This window comes from Caloenas nicobarica, chromosome 16 (genome assembly GCF_036013445.1).
Source record: "Caloenas nicobarica isolate bCalNic1 chromosome 16, bCalNic1.hap1, whole genome shotgun sequence".
Taxonomy (NCBI): Eukaryota; Metazoa; Chordata; class Aves; order Columbiformes; family Columbidae; genus Caloenas; species Caloenas nicobarica.
Window position 1 is genome coordinate 8,225,119 of NC_088260.1, and position 19,511 is coordinate 8,244,629.

The following is a 19,511-nucleotide window of genomic DNA, read 5'->3' on the forward strand; positions in this document are numbered from 1 at the left end:
CAGCCCCACACTCTCCCGGGAGCGTCCCGTAGAGCTCCTCCCGGAGCAGGGTGCCGGGCCGAGAAAAGGGGCGATTCACCGGCTGCGGCGGGACCCCCGGGCAGCCGCGAGCAGCGGGGACAGCTGTCCCCCGACTGCGGCCCCGACCGCGGGCCGTGCTGCCGCCCACCCCCTCCCGGGAAAGGGCCGGGCCAGGCGGGAGGGCGGGCGGTGGGAGGTCGCCCTGCGGCTGCTCATATAGCGCTGCCCGGCGGCAGCGCTCAAAGCCGGCTCGGCAGCTGCCCGGGGGCGAGTGGTGCAGAGCGGTCGCGCTGTCCTTTCTCCGGAGGTTCTGCTGGGGCAGCGGCGGCACCATGACTTCGTCGGCGGTGGAGATTTTGGGGCTGGGACTGGGCATCCTGGGCTGGGTGGGGGTGATCCTGGCCTGCGGGCTGCCCATGTGGCAGGTGTCGGCCTTCATCGACGTGAACATCGTGGTGGCGCAGACCATCTGGGAAGGGCTGTGGATGAACTGCGTGGTGCAGAGCACGGGGCAGATGCAGTGCAAGGTGTACGACTCCATCCTGGCGCTGCCGGCCGAGGTGCAGGCGGGGCGGGCGCTCACGGTCGTCGTGGCGCTGCTGGGGCTGGTGGCGCTGATGGTGACCGTGGTGGGCGCGCAGTGCACCAACTGCATCCAGCCCGGCAAGATGAAGTCCCGCATCGTGATCGCCGGCGGAGCCATCTACATCCTCTGCGGGGTCCTGGTCCTCATCCCGCTCTGCTGGTTCGCCAACATCGTCATCAGGGACTTCTACGACCCCACGGTGCCGACGTCCCAGAAGCGGGAGATGGGGGCCGCGCTCTACATCGGCTGGGCGGCTACGGCCCTCCTGCTCTTCGGGGGCTGCCTGATCTGCTGCTGCTCCTGCTCCCAGCGCGACGAGACCTCCTTCCCCGTCAAGTACTCGGCGCCGCGGCGGCCCACGTCCAACGGCGAGTACGACAAGAAGAACTACGTCTGAGCGGGGCTGCCCCGCTCCCCCGGCCCTGCGGGGACACGGACGGGCGGCTGCGAGCCGGTGCTGCCGCGCTCCTCCGGCGGGCACGGGACATCGCGCTGGGAGCGTCTGCGGTGAGCTCCAGGGCTCCCCTGCCTAGAGCCTCTTCTTAACGGGAACCCCCGTGAAGCGGCAGTCCCAGGCAGGGCAGCGCCGCGCTGCCCGCCAGCCCGGCTCCCCGGCGGGTCTGGCCGCTCCGCTGCGGGCAGCGCCGCGCTCGGCATCGCCGGGGACCCGGTACTGACTGCCCGCGGTGCCGGGGCGAGCAAAGCCCTCCCCGGCCGCACGGCGCAGCCGAACCAGCGTCTCCCCGAGCCGGGGCGGCTGGAGGTACCGAGGAGCCCGGGCGAGCCGCGGCGGTGTCTGCCGGGACGCCCCGTCCGGGCGCAGCCGCCTCCTCGCCCGGCGCGGGCTCGGCTCCCGCCGCAGGTCCCGGCCTTTCCCCGGCGTTACCCAGAGACTTGTGAGTACTTTACAGCCTGCTCTTGATGTGGGTGCCTCTCGGGCACCGCCTGGCTGGCGGGACCGGGCCGTCGGATGTGCACTGTCGCCGAGGAGAACTTTCCCTTCTTCGTTGTCGCTCCTGAAAACCTGCGTCTGGCTGTTCCCGCTGGGGCTTTCACTGCTTAGGGGTTTTTGTTCTTCTTCTATTTGAGCAACTAAACTAGGGGTTCTGTCTAAAGCATGACACTAACCTTGGTCCTTAATCCCATGGGCAAGTAACTGTTTGGAGAAGGGTATTTTTTCTTCCGTTGTTTCAGTCCCTCAGAGAAGTGCATTGGTTTGTGTGTCTTTGAGACCTATGAAGGAGACTTCAGGTAGTTGCCATCGTTTAGTGGAGAACAAACCAGATTATACTAGGTTGCCCCTTGGTGATCTTCATCCCTTCTTCTTGTTCAGCTTCTGTTTGGTTTTTACTTGCATATGAACTTATTGCCAGAATTATTGGAGGACTAGATTTGGAGACCTGGGAGATCTTTGCATGTCCAGGCTCCAGCAGGGAATCCCTCTGTGTCCTCTCATCTGCACTACAGGAGACTGGAAACATAATGATTGCGCTAGATATTGATGGTAGGGGCATGGACAGCTTTCATGGCCTTCTTGCTGAGCCCCACTTGCTGCCAATTTTGAATTGTGTGTTCAGCTGGATGTGCACTTGTTTGGCTCCTCACCATTATTTTGTTAACAAGTGCTTTCCTTCATTTACTAAATCAGGCGAAGAAATTGCTGGAAGACTTTTACCAAACATATTGACTGAGACTTTATGCAGGCTAATTAGGAGATGTGAAGTCATGGCTCTTGCAGTTCTCAGCTTCTCCGTATTGCCCTGGTAACACTGTGCGGACTGGAAGGAAGATGCTCTGGGCAACATAATTAAATTTCTGAGCTCAACACCTGCTAAACTTTGCCACAGCCTGGAATATTAGCAGACAGCTTTCATTTTACACTTTTTTAAAAGGTGGACTTAAGGGTTGGCCTGATACTCTTCCATGCAAATTCCTTGTACTTTTAAATCAACACATAATTTTGCTACAGACTGTGGCAGCATCTGTATCGCCATAAGGAGATTTATGCTAACAATTAGCAAGGAAATTTGCTGTGCGTATTCCTCAGCACAACACCATGACCTCATGGGTCTCTCACAACCATGTTGCAATACAGCGCACACCTAAGGGAGCATTAACTCTTACAAGTTTCTGATAATGCTGAGACTTATGGCGTGACCATAACTGTGGGGTTGTGACACATTTACATCAACTGTGTTTTTACTCTGCTTAGCAAATTTAAAACCTCAGTGGTATCAATACATACACAGACCTGAATGAGACTTAAGCCTTGCCCCTGAAAATACTGATGATTAATATAGAGCACATGATTTACCCTTTTAAAGATAACCGCTTTCATTGTTAAACACACAGGGTCTGAGCCCATCAGACAATACAAGAGCAGAGCAAAATGTCTAGAACCAGTTTTGTTCTATAAAGAGGTGCAGTTCTTATACCATCTGCATTTTAATAAAGGCTATAATATGGCTATGATGTGAGATGTAGTTCTGGTACAAGAATGAAATATTCTGTATTTCACATTGCAACTTTTTTTTTTAAAACAGCGTAACCTTGTAAACTGTAAATGTATTTAAATGCATATATTTTGCAAGAAATTAACAAAGATGGCTTGTTATGTGGTTTGGTGCCTTTGTTTCATGGTTACTTTAGTTTTGTTTTAAAAGATCATGTCCAACTGTCTGTGTCACCCAGCCTGTAGACACACTACACCCTCACTCAGCCCTCTGGTGCCTAGCAAACAGTCAACAGATACTAGTTTAAATCCTGGACCTCACTCTATTTTGTTTCAAATTAAAGAACTAAAAACCAGCCCCCTGCTGACAGACACACCTGCATGTATCTTTACTGTAGAGCCTTGAGAAGTGCTGCAGGGTTTGAGCAGTTCTGGGCAGTTCATTGCCAGCACTTCAAATCAAATCAAAACTGGTGTCGGGGAGAGAGGGAGAGAAACCCATAGAAGGGAGATTTTTTTTTAACAAGGCAAACTTCTTGACAGATAGCTTTGTGTGACAGCAGGGCTAGATCCCATCATAACAAAAATCTGAAGCAATTACACAAGAAGACCTGTTGGAAGAAGCAGCGCCGTGTATGTGCTAGTAAACACAGCACCATCCTACCAAAAACATAACTGGCTTGTAAGAAGGCTTTGCTGAGGTCAGTGGGGCAGTGCCCAACAATACCGGCAGGGTCAATTTTAAAAAAAGATGTTTTTATATTCAATCTCATCCTTCAGTATGCCTACATGTTGCTGTGCTTTAAAAATTAACCTGAGGGAACGCGGTTACTGAGGTCACCGGCTGCAGGGTAAAAGTCTAAGTTGGTTTTCGCTGTGTTTTGTTTTCCAAGAGCAAAGACCTAGCCCTGAGCTTTAAGACTTGGAAGTGCTCAGGATCAGGCCTGAGCCTCATCCCGACAAAAAGAGAAATCTATAGCACTTGTTTACTATTTTTGTTTTGTATTTATGATTTCATATAAAAATAAAAACATCTAAACCAAACCCTGAACAGGTTTACTGTTTTGTTGTGGGGTTTTTTGGTGAAAGGCACTGGGTTGTTTGGGCTCAGGAAGGTGGGGTGTGACATCGGTGCCCAGAGGGCACCTTTACCTGGGCTGCCTTTGGCGAGAGAGCTGGGGGACCCTGGGGAAGCAGGAAGGATTGGTCCTTGCAGAGCCATCAGCATCTCAGCTCTCCGCTGGAGCCTCAGACAAAAGAGCAAGTAGCAGCGGTTGGTCTTGTGATGTGAGCATATTAGGAAGTGGAGTGTGAGTCCCAACTATTTTAAGAAAGCTCTTTAAGCTTTCAATTCCTTCATGTTAAAACTAAAAGGAAGAAAAAACCCACCGTGGCTTGGATCAGCCCCAACCTGACCTGATACCCTAATCCTTTCTGCCACCCAGTTTTTTTAAAAAGTCCATTCAAGCTGAGGGAAAAACATTTTTGCAGTTGCATCAGAACAGAACCTGTGAAAAAATGGCTGTTAAAGGAAACTGTAGAGGCTAATTGCTAGTGGGGAAATTTGCTGAAGTTATATGAGTGCCAGGGAGGTCTTTCAATATTTTGCAGATTTTCAGGCTTTTCTGAACAAACTGTTGCTTTAAAAATGAAGAAAAAACATCTTCAAAGACTTCATTTTGCAGCATTCTTGCCAGCTCGGTTGAGATTAACAAAAGCTCCTTGCCACCCTCCCATTGCTATGCACATGCTGAGCTGGAAAAAGGGTGTCTGCCGGCTTGGCCTTTGTCCTGCTAAACGAACCATTTCATAGTTATGAATTTGAAAGTAACCTGCAGTTCATACATACCCTGCAAATCTGGTTAGATCCTGTCTGTGCAAAGAAGGGAAATGCACCAGGCAGAAGGAAAAGGAAGCTCAATCAGTCACGTTTGCTGCAGGATGTTTAAGGAAATATTTCCTTTTCCTGCATAAAGATGTTTGTTGGCCATCTGCTCTTCGGAACATACTGAAACATTTCACTCTTGGAGTAATAAACCAGCATAACTCCAGATTTTTATTTATAAATCTATTGCCTGATCAAATATTATGCAAGGAATTTGTTCTTCCTTGGCCATCTTTCAAACCACAAATGCAGGTAAATAGCCTCTTAAACCTACTTTCCTCAAACTGACACTGATTCATACATCTGTAATGCTAAATGAGAATCTTGCCTGTCAGAAGCCATACACCATGTATAAATGCCATATTTATGTATATATTCAGCAATATATTAACGCAATATTCAGCATCAGATGATATGCACAATGCATTCTTTTTCTGTTTTGTATACTAAAGAAGAAAATCATTAATTAGGCACATGTGTTTGAGGATTTGCTTTTGTAAGTCTGGTAAGACACAGCAAATATTTCTGCTGTATTAGATTAATCAGGAGGTAGCAGGTGAATTCTCTTTTCAGGTCAAATATTGCATTTGTTTCACCCATAGACTGATTGTGATAGGATAAATCATTCCAAAAGCAGAGCCTCAAGGAGGCCTCATATTTATATTTTGGAAGTAACTGAATTCTATTGTTCTTATTTTGATCAGACCTTTGGGTGTGTGTGACTGCTCCAGGCTGTTCCTTGTTAATTCTCTGCAAGAACAGTCTGTCTGTCTAGAAGACCCCTTCTTTCTTCCTACCACAACCTTCAGTTATAAGAAAAGGACAGTTTCTACCACTGTGTCACTGATAAAACCTCCCATAGCAACAGTGAAAGCTTTACAGTTGCTTGGATACACAAAAGCCTTGCTTCACCTTTTCTTTTTCTTAAACACAGATAGAGAAATTCTGCCATGAATCAATTTACCGGTGTCCTCTGTCTGTGACATTTTGGGATTGTGTTTATAACACTGAGCTTCCCCCTCCTTCCCAAGCTCACCACGTAGCTTCAACAAAATCTGGCAAGGACAGGTAGTAGTAGGACTTCATGTGGAAGCACTTGTGTTATGTGGAAGGCATCTGCCCAGAGCTCGTGCCAGTCTTCTCATCATGCTTGATTCCAGCTGCACCCTGGCTGCTCTTATATTGCCCTGAGGTTCGGCTTTGCCTCACTGAAACTGGCACTTACTGTTTGGGCTTCTGATCACCCCAAGGTACTTGTGACCCAGAAGGTGTGCCAAGCCTACTCCACAGACACTGCAAAGCAATTGTCACAACTGTTTATACATATTATGATCTTGGTTACTTCAATACACAGTCACAAACACCCTTTCTGCCCCTTGTTCACGCACACACACACACACAGAGATTAGTGTAGTCTTTTAGAAATTTGTAAAATAAATGCAGTATTGTACATCCAGATTTTGACAAATACCTGAACTGGGTAGATCCTATAGCCACTCTCACCAGCACCACTTAAGGAAGCTCGGGATAACGGGGGAGCGTATCGCACAAGCTTCACCACCTATAGTGTGAAAATACGCATCAGTAAGAGTCTGGTTTAAAAGTACTCTAGAAAAATGGGCTTGATATTAAGCAGCCTGAATACAATTAACTGATGCATTTACTGAACTACTGGGTTTAGCTTTTTGTTTTGAGAGCAATGTGATCATGCAACATGTGGAACTGTATATACAGTACCAATATTCTTAAACCAAAAGAACGGTGAGCCTTGAAACTACTATCTAGCTGGTTTGGTTTCAGTCTACAGCAGGAAGAAGCAGCACACCTCACTCCATGACCAACAGATTCGCGAACAAGACATAGCAATCTCATGAAGTTAATATAGGAGCGTAAATTAAGACGAGACCTCCAGCACTCAGGACAAAACAGTACAAAAGGAATCTGACCAGTTAGGAAACCAGGCAGAAAATAAAATAAGCTGCATCTTGTACTCTGATCCTCCGCAGAGCATCTTGAATGGCAAAGGGCATTCATATCACTAAAGCCCTGGCGAAGTATTCACAGCAGTACAAGATGTTCCTGAAGCTCAGCTGAGGTGTTAGTCAGACAAGTTCCTATTTCTTTTGGAAAAGCTATGCCCAGTTTAGACAGGCTGAAGTGCCCTGGTGCTATCAATACAGCAACAGCAGTAGATCCATTCCTTGCTACACCTCAGCTCCCAGTCCAGGGAGGTTCCCTTCTGGTGGATCCTCCAGGTTGCACCAGCCAGGCTGAGAGTTTGCATGACACAGGGAGATGCTCTGGTGTACACGAACACAACAGATGAAACGAAGGCAGTTCCTGTTTATTTACAGTGGAGAACAAAAGTAAATGCTTAAAATAGCTGGTTTTTTTGCAGGCAAACAAGAGATAACCCTCTCAAAAGTGATCCAAGGAGCAAGCTGTGAACTCTGTGCCAGTTGTAACATTGCGATGCATCACTCATTGCTAAGTCCTGAAAAGAGGGAAGATACATGTGTGTAAATTTTAGATCTTAGCATCCTATAGCACCAGCTCTGCTGGCTGTGGGTTTTTTTTTTTTTTTACGTGAGTAGAAGATTTTCATGGGTTAAACAAATGCACCAAAAGCTAGGAGATGCATGAGAACAGATCCTCTTAATCTGGTAGCAAAAATAGTTTGCAATGTTAAATGCATTTTGGATTTCAGTTGCATACGTTCCTAAAGTTTCAACCAACCAGGTTAGCTGACAGAGGTCTGAGTGACGTTCATCTCAACCTCATACCAGGTACTATAGGAATTCATTTAACTATACGGGGGTCCCTGTGAGCTCTATGCTCACTCTCAAACACACTCTGACTTGAATCGATTCCCCTCTGTTACACTCATACATAACTCATTAGCATTAACGGCACTTGTAATCAAAACACTTCCACAGAAGGTTAAATCTTAAGAGAATTTAGGCTTGGATACAAAAGAGATCACTCAGGAAAGAAAAATAGGCATTCCTTGACAAGAGTATATGTGAAATCTCAAAATGGTATGATTCAGTTTCAGTATAGCTTCACATATTTGAAGGATTGGGAAAAAAAACCCCACCACAATAGCAATTCTTATCAGCTCTAACAAGTGCCTAGCACGGCAGAATTCTTGCTCTATGTATATTTTTAGATTACTCTTCCAGTTATAACGTTCTGTCCTTACAGTATATCTTTTGTTAGAATTCGGATATCTGCTGCAGCAGCCTGGATAACCTTTAGCCTGAGCTACAAAACCTTTAACGGTTTCCAATTATAACAGCAATCTTTCATTCTATAATACAAATAAACCCAAGTGTTATCTCAGCACAGAAGACCCACATGAATACCCAATGACTGCAGAATGATTTCACTGGGTTTTTTTCTCTACAATTTCCTGCTATTATTTCATTGGCGGTGACTGCCAAGATCCAAGCAACATAATACATTTCACTGTTTACATCCACCTTATTTTTGTTATACTGTTGACATTTTAAAATGTTGACAAGCAAGACCGAAGTTTGAAGAACTTAACATCTACTCTGAATTCCATTGTGTTCTTAGACCCTCAAAGTATTTTTCAACTCTCCCATTTCCTCCTGATTTTAGACAATGTCTGTGTGCCCCACTACCTGCCAATTTTAGAAAAGTGTTCACTCCCAAAGCTTTTATATGCAGAACATACCATGGAAGAGGAGTTTCTGTTGTTCAGAAAGGTATAAGACACATGAATAACAGTAGCTTCTCAGAAACACAGAAAGAGTTTCCCTTTAAATATAATCTTAGTCTACTGTAACAATGTGGATTGAGTGCCATTTTAGAGAGTTATTTCCATTGGGTGGTAAAGTAAGAAACTAAACAAAGGCACTATTAAAACAGTTGTTCTGCAACAACAGATAGTGGATTCTCCCAGAAGCCAGTGTAATACTAAAAGTGTAGGGGTAAAGTGGTGTTGTTTGGATAATATGGAAAAGAGACCTCTTGGCTCCTTGGGGTTATTAATGATCACAACTATTCGAGCCATCCAAATCATCATTATAGTGTCCCTCCTAAAAGGAAAGGTGTTATCCATGGCACCCTGCCCAGATTCCTCCAGAGCTGATTGCATTCTCTATAACCTGCACTTTCAGTTCAGTACAGCAATCTCGACTCCATACCTGGATGGCTCATTTCAAGCTCTGCAGCAGCTACTGCTGTCTGTCCTAAAGACTGATCATCAGTGGTGGGAAGAATAATCCATTTGTCTCCTGACTTTCTCACAAGATTGTAGATTTTACTTGCCTGATGTCCGAAAAATATATTCATAGCTTGGCAGAAATGGCCCTTTGGTAGATTGCAATGCTAGTGTTGAGCTCCGCTGGGGTGTACAAAACAAGTCCACAGCAAAGGCAGGTTGGGAGGGGGAGGTAAACTGTAAGACAAAGTTTTTTCCCCTTAATAGTATTATTTAAGTCTGAGCCATGTCACAATATAGAATTGAGAATTTCAGTTTTAGTATCCGTTGCTACACAGGAATTTGTATTATGAGAAAAAAGGCAAACTGCAATCCTCCTCCTGAACTAAAATGTCTTAGACCTGTCCTGACCTGATCCTGTGTTTTGTCCCTCCTATAACAGAAGGGTGGAGATTGGCACATCATACACATGTGCAGACCCAGCACCTCAACAATCCTGGAAAAACCCTAAAGCCACAAGAATGAACCAAACTACAGAGAAGGCTCCAGACAAAACTGGAGCACAATTATATCAGAAAAGACATAACAGCAAGCAAAGCACACAAGGGATGAAACCCAATGGAATGAGTATTTTAGAGATCAGCCATGTGGTTCAGTCCCCTTCCTTGCACTGGCACACATGTGACAAGCGGACTGGTTAAGGAGACTGAGCCAGCTGAGAACGAACCCAGCAGAAAAATAAGCAATAGTTTTCTTTGTCTAGCCAATATCTTGCTGCGTCACCAGTGACACGGGCAGGCAGGATGAAGGATTTTAACTCAGATGAATAAAAATAAAAAGGAATGATATCATGAAAGTGCTGTATAATGAACAAAGGTGGGTTAAGATACTACCTTGCTGTAGGCATCAATTTGAGTGAAACCTTCCCCTGAGGTGCCAGTGAAAATGCAGACATTGTACATTGAGAAAGGGTTAACAGCAACGAGAGTCTGGAAATTGCAACGAAAGTATCCAGGGCAGAAGCAAAAACTAAAGAGTTCAATTACCTTAAATTGTAAGACTAAAAAAAAAAAAAAAAAAAAAAAAAATCAATCTGTTTCAGAAGATCTAGAATTCCGCAAGTTGAAGGTAAAATAGGAAGGTGGGGGGTTTTAACAAATAGATTGGCAAATAGCACACAGAACACCTGTATGTGTGATGTGGTGGGTGTCCTGGACAACTAGAGGTCTCTAAGACTGATGTCAGCAATGTACGAGTTTTTTGTTCTAAAAACAAAAAGGTAGAATTAATATGGGTGATTGGACACTGGATAAAAACCAGCATAAGTTACTAAATACAGATTGTATCCGATGAGACTTGATACTGCTCACCTAATACCTAATTGTTCTGCCACATTAATGTCTTTTTGGGTCTTCTTGTCCATTTGAATCAGAGGCACTTTCTCTAACATTCACCCTGCTGAAGGGAGGAGGTGAGGCAAGGAAGAAATAAAAACAATTTGAGGTTTAATGAAATGAAAGACCACAAAAATGTGCTGAATAATGGAAAAATGAGGGGTCATCACATTTTTTTCCTAAGGGCTGTAATCAGGGAGGAGGAGGAGTAGCGATTCTTAGGTAATTTCTGCCAAGTCAATGCAGCACTCTTGGAGCCATGTACAGGATTGCTATCTTTGAAAGGTTGAGACAAGATACCCTTTCTAAAAAGGAAACATTTATTGGTTATTTGGAGATAGTGGAACAGATGGATAAGCATATACATACGTATGTGGAAACTAGTCAGAATGGGACATTGGCCAAGAACACAAACATCTATGTTAACTGGTGAAATGTCTGTGAAGAAGCATAGAATTGAGAGTTTAGTAGATAATATAAGAGAAGAAAAACAAAAAAAAAAAAAGAAAAAAAGAAAAAAGTTATGAATACAAATGATGCTGGCATCAGCTTCTAACCATTCCAAAAAGAAACATCTCTTCCAAACAGATCTTGTTGGCTCCTGTCATCCATTTGTGCAGAGACAAGGATTTTCAGACTGGCTAGATGGCCCCTGTGCAGCTGTGCTACATTTCATTCCCCCTTTTGTTGCAGAGACAGTTTAGTGGGTCACACTCCCATATCCTATTCCCTTTCCTTCGTTATTCACAGCAGAACCTTTCACTTAGCATTTCTAATAGCACCATGTAGTGCTGTCGTTTCAGGAAATGCCTGGCTGTATTCACTGCTAAATCAAGCAGGAGTCGTGCTGGCAGTTCAAGGAACACCTCATCAGAGGGAAAAAAGCAATTGCTGCTGAGCTATTGTTTTCCATTTCATTTCACACACTCAAAAGAGCTCTGGTGACCACCCAGTGGGTGCCCTGAAATACAGATTCCAAGACACCTTCCTGAGCTAGAAAGGCAAACCAGATTTACTGCTCACCCTCCATTGTAACTCAGTTTCTCTTTTCCTGTTCATTCTTTATTTTCTATTTTTGTACTTCAGCCTGTCATTTTCAGTCCTTTTCAGGTTCCCTTCTCAATTTTGTATGCAGCAGTTGGAAAGCTTCCCTTCAACACAGCGTGCTGTGCTCAGAGGGTTTGCTGAGACGGAATCAGAATTCAGTAGCTTTAGCAAGGAAAATGTCTCATATAGAGGATGTGTTCGTTAAGTTATTGTTCTAACTACTCCGACCTTAACACTGATATCAGCTAATCTACTTACATGGCTACATCACAAGTGGAAACAGCTGAAACAACAATACTCTTCCCCTTCTTCGTGTTCATGAGGCAGCACACGCTGGCTTTGCAAAGCAGGTAACCATATACCAACACCCATGCATGAGCAAATGCTGTTTTTGTGGGTGTGAACAAACTTCAGCCAAATAACAGGATAAAGAAACCTAAACACGTGGGGGAGATTCGGTAGGGAGAATGAGAGGCAGTTTAGCTTGACATTAGAAACAGATAACACGTAGGTAAAAAAATCTCACACGAAGAGAGAAAAGGCAGGCAGAGAGGAAAACTGCAGATGGTTTGGGTTTTCCCTTCCTCAGGCTGTTTTAGGGGGACAATATTTCCCTCCCTAAAACAGACACGTCTGGGAAATTCCACCAGTGCTTTACAATATGTGCATACATGTCTTTAAACGATTGTGCTTACTTTTTCAAAATGTAACTTTCATGTAATCCAGAAATGGTGCTGTTCTGATAGCATACCCACAGGATGCCATTAACTGTAAAGGGTAATGGATTTTTCTGGCAACAAGTATAAATAAAGAACAACCTACTGGGTTGTACTTTGAAAAGTAGAAAAACCTTTTCAGCCATGAAGATTTTGTCAAGTGAGAAAGTAAGGCTAAAAACGACAGGTACTACCTTTGAAGTCTTAAATTTCCTAAGCAAGATATCAGTATTAATATGGAGTACTGAACTAGTCTAGTACTGATTCTAGTTACCTGAATCCTCAATTATAGATAAAATTAATGCTGGATATTGATTTAACCAAGTAAACGATGACAATCTAATTGAGGCAGTCGAACACGGACAGCATAAATGCACTAACCAATCTCCAGATCTGTTTAGGAGGCAATTATTCCAAGACAGTGGAGAGTGGCACATACCCAATTGCACACCATAAAACACCAGTTCTCACCTACAGTATCAAGTTGCAGAATTACATTACAGCACTAGTTCTGCAACTGTTAAGGTCGAAATCTTGTTCCAATTAATTTATGAATTTTTCTAAATGCTCTAAGATTTGCAGGACACATTAAACAGCCTGGAGAGCAGGCTTGCATCATGAGACTGTAGGACAAGAGTTTTTCAAATTTGAGATCATGTAAACAAAAGCTCCCAAGACATAGATTGCCCCACAAAGAGTAATTAGCTAGAAGCAACCAAATGCGCTTTTGAGTTTCTTTGAACTGGACAGTTACCACAACAGCGTTTAAAGAAAATACCATTTTACATGTCTGTTCCTTATAGGCTACTGATCCATCTAGGATTTCACATCAGACAGGAGATAATTATTAATGGCACACTTATTTCAGGAGCCCCTTGGTGACTTCTTTCAGCAAATAAAAACATACCAAGTGCTGAAATGTCCCTGTGAATTCTTTCCAATTCAATGGCAGGTGCCTCCGATTTTCCACTGACATGCTGCAAATGAATGATTAAATGAAAGTAAATTCCACTGAGCTAAACAGTGGAAAGAGACACCAACACCGCAGAGACTGAAAACACAGACAAACTGTATCAACGAGAAGAGGTGACTCTAAGTGCGTTATTCAGTTAAAAAGACTGCACCTCTTTTTGTAAGGGAGTGTTACCTTCTTGCAAGGGCCAGAAATGTCTCTTCTCAATTAAAACTGGTTTTGAAAAGAGACTGAATATCACAGGACTTACCTGACACAGGTAACCTAGTTAATATCAAGGAATACCCAGAGAAATAATCTACAGTTCTTCAACAGTGACAAAGACTTCAGAGAGGAATGTTGTCAAACTGAGGTATACAAAATCCCCAGATCTTTTAATAAAACAAACCCAGATCCAGCAAAGGAAGGAACCATGCAGCGATATGGCTTATTTATATATTTTACTCTAGTTTAGTTCATGAGGTATGATTAGGTTTGCCCACAAATTCGTATATGAAAACTCTCTACAGAGAGCTTGATTTTAGTTCTGATTTAAGGATGCTTTCTGAGTCTTTAGCTCATTGAGAATAGCATGCAGCAGCAACTCTGCTAAATGCTTGTTTGCGATATCAAATTACTAGACAGCTCTTTATCTTCATTTCTCATTGTGGAGATCTTCATATATTGCCCAAATACATGACTCAGTAACAGGTTGCAAGTCAGAGTAACTACTAGCGGAGTAACTCTCCAGCAGGCACAACTGGCTGGAGGCAGAGGAAATAAAAATTATTCTATCACACAACAGTAGTGACTGGGAAACCTACATTCTCTGCTCTCTGTCAGACTCAGGACTGTCAAGAAGTTATGTACAATTGAGTAAAAGATCCCTTGCCTACTTTGAACGTGTTTGACCTTTCTCTTGCTTCTCTAATTCTGCCACATTCTGAACAACAAAAATCAACACTCAAATGCTTGAAGAGAATGGGAGGCCAGTCTGAAATAAAAGCTCACAGATTTTTCTTTCCCTAGTGAATGTTTTGTAATATTTCCTGCTAAGAAAGTGTTTATAACCCCAAACGTTTGTGCATAAAGGTGGCACTTCAGGGCTCCACCCTGGGCAACATTTTTTCCTTAGTCCTTGAATCTGATCCAAAGGGAACTTTCAGTACCACCTTGAAGCCAACAATGGTACACGAGAGCCAAGATAGACTTCAATTTTTCCATTTAAAGAAACAAACATTTCATTGCTTTCTTTTCCTCTGACAAGCAAGACTTACTCACAAAGTAAGTTTCAGAGGGATGTTTTCAAGAATATTCCTCCTATGAGGTAATCAAAACCATTGTGACTGCCAGACACCTAAAAATCAACAATTAAATTATGTTCTTGTTTACTGTCTCGGGAACAGTCCTGAGCGTTTTACATTTAATTTCTTCCTCATTTGTGATATTTTATTGATTTATTTACTTCACTTTTAATAAATACTGTTATGTACTACTCCTGTCTTTACAAGTTAGCATACCCTGAGTGGCCAGTTCAACTCCAAGCCATCTCTAAAGAACTGTACGAAAAAGACCAATTTAAAAACTTCTCTTTTTCAGATACAGAACAGCTCCGGTAAAAGGAAAAATTAGGCCGCTATTCTTCAGACTGGCATGAGATGACTAGGGAATATAAAAAAATACTTACAAAACAATGACTACAGAGAACCATTGGGTAGGGACTACAGAGCATCCCATAAGCTAGCAATTGGCAAGTTGCAAAAAATACTGAAAAGTCACAGTTTTTCAGACAATATCTAGCTAGGCTGCAGAACTGTTCACTACAGAATATTGCACAGGCTAGAATGTTACAGGGATTCAGGAGGAAGTTATCCAGGTTCACAGATAACTACTGACAGTTACCAAATACACAGAAACCACACCTGGTTCAGGGTGTCCTTGAGCACGAGGACTGGCAGAGTACTTGTGTTTGTGTCTGGAAGGAAGCATCATATGCAATTGCTTTGTTTCTATACTCTTCCCTAGGACCTGCTTTTGACATCATAGACATCAAGATACTGATTAAATGGCTCTCTGGTCTCCCACCATGGCTATTATTACCACATTTAAAGTCATACAGACCCAGTAGTTCATTCATACAAAAAAGTTGTAACACTTTTCCATTTTAATGTTTTTTCTTAAGAACAACAGTACAAGTAGTAAGAATTAATTCCTACCCATTATACCACCTCGATGTTGTTAAGTACAAGTCTATTAAGGCACTATGATTCTTCTGGGGAAGGGGATTCACTTTCATTCCAATCAAATGAGTGCCTTACTGTGCAATTATGTCTAAATTTATTACCCCGGAAAGAAATGGGCATGAATCACTGTGAAGGAATGGTATAGCTTAGTCAGCTTGTTCAGCTACTTTAGTACTTTGGTATTTAAGCATTTTCATTATTTTATTTTCTTAAAAAAACTGAAACATTTTAAAGGCTTTGTTTCATACTTTTGTTGTTCTCTAAAACAGATTAGCAGCAGCAGAAATAGTTTAAAGAACTGATTATGAGATTGTTATTACAGCAAGAAAACACAGTGGAAGGAAAAGAGTTACTGCAGCTCAAACATAATCCTTAGGGAATGTTTCTATTTGTATTCAGACATGGCCAGGTGGAATGTCACCATACATCTAAGAGGATAAGCCGATTTCTTAGTGCTTTAACTATTTACTTTAAAATGACTCATTAGAGCCACATTTTCTATTGGGGAAAATAAATCAAAAGCATAATAATCTCTTCACAAAGAGATGTCAAGAGTTCTTGGCATGAAGTCTCTGTCCAACACTCAGCTGTAGGAAGCAAGCATTTTAAGTAACCTACAGAGCAGTTTCAATGAGCCATTCAAACCATGACTTACTGCTGCTGAACTGAGCTACTTTATGTCCACACACTGAGACTCCACAATTTTGGATCTTCCCATCCAATGATTCCCCAAGTGATAGTAACATATTAATCTACAAACTCTGTAGTACAGAGTAAACTATGTAAGGAGTGTCTGACACTATTTTACATACTGTAAAAAGTTGACATGCAGAAGTATTTATCTGTTGGCAGAGACTTCAGTTTCCACATAGATTTAATGAATTTCCTCTTATATAGCATTCAGCATTCCTGACTGATTCTGGGTTACATTTGAATGGCCTTGGGATGAGCTCAACAGCTGATCAATCCTAAAATTCGCAAAGGTATTCTTGGCATCTCCAGTAAATCCTGGGAAAACTAGAACCTTAAAAAAAAAAAAAAGAAAAAAAAAAAGGCAAGCCATAAAGGAGGGACAAGAGAAGCTTACTCTCCATGTAGTAGATCCACAGCTTCGAGTTTACACATCTGTTTGGAGGACAAAGTACCTGCCGGTAATTACCAACACATCCCAGCATAAAAACTGGCTCCCACTTCCCAGCACAACACAATATGCTGAAGCTAAAGGGTGCATATGCCTGAAAATTTGTCCATTTTTTAAGACATGACAGTCACCTACTAAAGCAAACACACAAATATTCCCCTTGTCTCTCCTACTCTCCCCCCCACTTCCTTCTTCATTGCTAGGCAAGTTTTGTGTTTATCGCAACAGCAGGAAAATGTGGTAGAAGTAAAACCGAAATAAGCCCTGAAAAGGGAATGGGGCAAATACATAAAGTTCCAGGAGAAGGATGGGGGATACAACAGCAGTAAGAGAATTGATGAGGTGAGATGAAGGAGTTCACACAGAGCTTCTAACGAGAGGGTGGAGGAAAAAACCCAGGAAAACCAAAACCCCAAACAAGAAGATAAAGGCAAGGGCTTGCTAAGTTACCCTTCAAAACTATGCCATGTATTGAAAACATAGCACTAAATGTAAGTAAATATAGAGACAGTAATTAAACCGGGATGTTACATGCCCATGCTTTTTGATGCCTTCCTCATAATGAGTTTTTCCCTGTCTAAAGTTTTTGTACAGGGAGAAAATGGGGAATTTAGTTGTTTGTTTAGGATTTGCTGGTAGATGGCCACTGGCACACAAGTCAGAGATCCAGGATGTGTAAGATCTTCTATGCGTTTACTGACCAAGACTGTGCAAGTAAAAATTCAGTTTTACCCAGCAGTTATTATCCATTCCATACACATGAAGGTGATCTTACACACTGAAGCACATTGTATTTACTGCTACATATACCCATTTTTTTCTCTGATACATCTAGAAGCATGATGTACAGCATACAGTAATCTCCTTCAGAAAAGAAATAAAATTACTGTATGCTGTGTACAGGCAAAACCCAAAGTACACTGGGAAGAGGGGGTTTATTTATTGGCAATACTATCTACTAAACATGCAAAACCAAAAGGTGGCATTGTGTTTTATTTTAGGAAGCACAACTTTTTGGCCATGGCAGCTTGGCACAAGGATTTTACTCAGGTAAGATGAAAACATTAAAAGAAGAAAACCCCAAACTTTTGTTTGAATTAAAATATATAGTTTAATTAACTTTCTGTTGGCTACATTCAAATCACATTTAATATTAAATTAACCTGTATTAAAAATCTGGACAAAGTATAATGTAATGATATATAACATGTATGTAGTCACTATAATACAAAAAAACATTAAAGCCGCACAGAATTCAAGCAAACATTGCAAGAAGAAAAAGAATTCCAAACAGATGCATTTATATACCCACCCAATGCACAGCAGGATAAGTCTAACAAGCTAACACCATTTCATATGACCAAGTGAAATGAAATCTCTGTCATGGAAAAGTATTGTGCAAGTCTGTCAATATTTATAATGCTACAGTCTACACACAATTATCATAGTATTTTAGACTCTTTCCAGGAAAATTATTCCCAAAGCCAAGCTACAAGTGACACCACAGTATATAAAATGAATGACTAAAAATGCTTTATTGACGCAGGAATCCCCCAATTTTTCATTTGGTATTTGGCCATTACTCAGTACTTGGATTTTAAAAGCCCTAAAATCTTAAAACTGGTCTCATAAAACAGTTATTTCAATTAAAGTAGAAGACCTCAGCCTGAGAGTACTAAAAAACTGTTTCAACACTCCAGAAATTCAAGGGGAGTTTCAAAAAGTTTCGTATTAAAAAATAAATAAAAAGCATTCAAGATGACTACTCTAAAAGAACATTAGAATGATAATATAAATATAGATCTTCTTCCAAACCTATGTTTTAGTTATTAGCCAAGAACTAAACATCACAGGAGCACATCTACTAATAAAAGCAGGTTTGACAAATAGAAGTCCCATTTGTAAACACTCCTAGTTGACACCTTTCGCCATTAGACAGATCTGTATAAAGAAGTGTTCAATATCTGTGTGCTAAGGTTAAAATTCTCTTGACCTCCCAAGAGACATAAAAACAACAGTCCAGGCCTGTACCGGTACATTTAAGATAAAGCAAGACGACACATCCCAATTGCAGCACCACGAATTTTGGAACTTCCAAAATAATTTCAGAGCATCCATTCCTCGGCTTCCAGCACAAGGAGCCAAAAAGCACCACTGTGTAACAAGGACAGAAAATAAACAAACAATTGGTAGTCAGAACTTAAAGAAAGTAACAAACAGATGTAGAAATCTTGGAAGCCATGCATGACACTGCTGTCTAACAAACAACAACTGCAGCTGTTGGCCCACTGCTTCAAACTTCTGGGTGAACAGAAGACAAAAGAAGTTGCAGCTTTGATACCCATTGGATAAAAGTAAGTCATATCATCATTTGTCTAGGACTACCAACATTCACAGACTGTTGCTAAAGCCTTCTTCTTACTCCTCTGCTTTCATATATATAAAGATAATCTTGTGAGATTACCTCACATTAATACTAAAGGCATGAAAAAGCCACGAGGTACTTTATATACTTTCAAACAATCTGATGGATTGTCCAAACAGACCTTAAAAAAATAATTCAGTTTGGCTTCTTCTCTGGGAGAAAGCAAGATATCCCCACCCACCACTGCAGAATAAACACACACACAAATCAGTAAAAATAGTTCATCGCCACTGAAAAGCAGGGAATATTTGAAGACAATTGCAACAATTTGACAATCTCATCAGATCTACAGTAAAATCTGTCTTGCTCTAAAGTAGCTTTAAAACTCATGTGAAGCTAATAGTTGCAACTACAAATGAAGTCTTACATCCCCATCTTTATTCCAGATAAAAACTACACAATAACATAGGCAACATTCTTCACTGTGAAAGAAAAATGCAAATTCCACATTAACGTCAAA

The 19,511-nt window shown here is 42.0% G+C and overlaps 1 protein-coding gene across 1 annotated transcript; it reads left to right on the forward strand.

Moving 5' to 3' along the window:
* The first annotated feature begins 268 nt into the window (after positions 1–268).
* On the forward strand, positions 269–4,098 carry CLDN5 (claudin 5). The gene has a single exon (XM_065646705.1). The coding sequence runs from the start codon at positions 354–356 to the stop codon at positions 1,002–1,004; it is 651 nt and encodes a 216-aa protein (XP_065502777.1). The 5' UTR covers positions 269–353; the 3' UTR covers positions 1,005–4,098.
* The last annotated feature ends 15,413 nt before the right edge of the window (positions 4,099–19,511 follow it).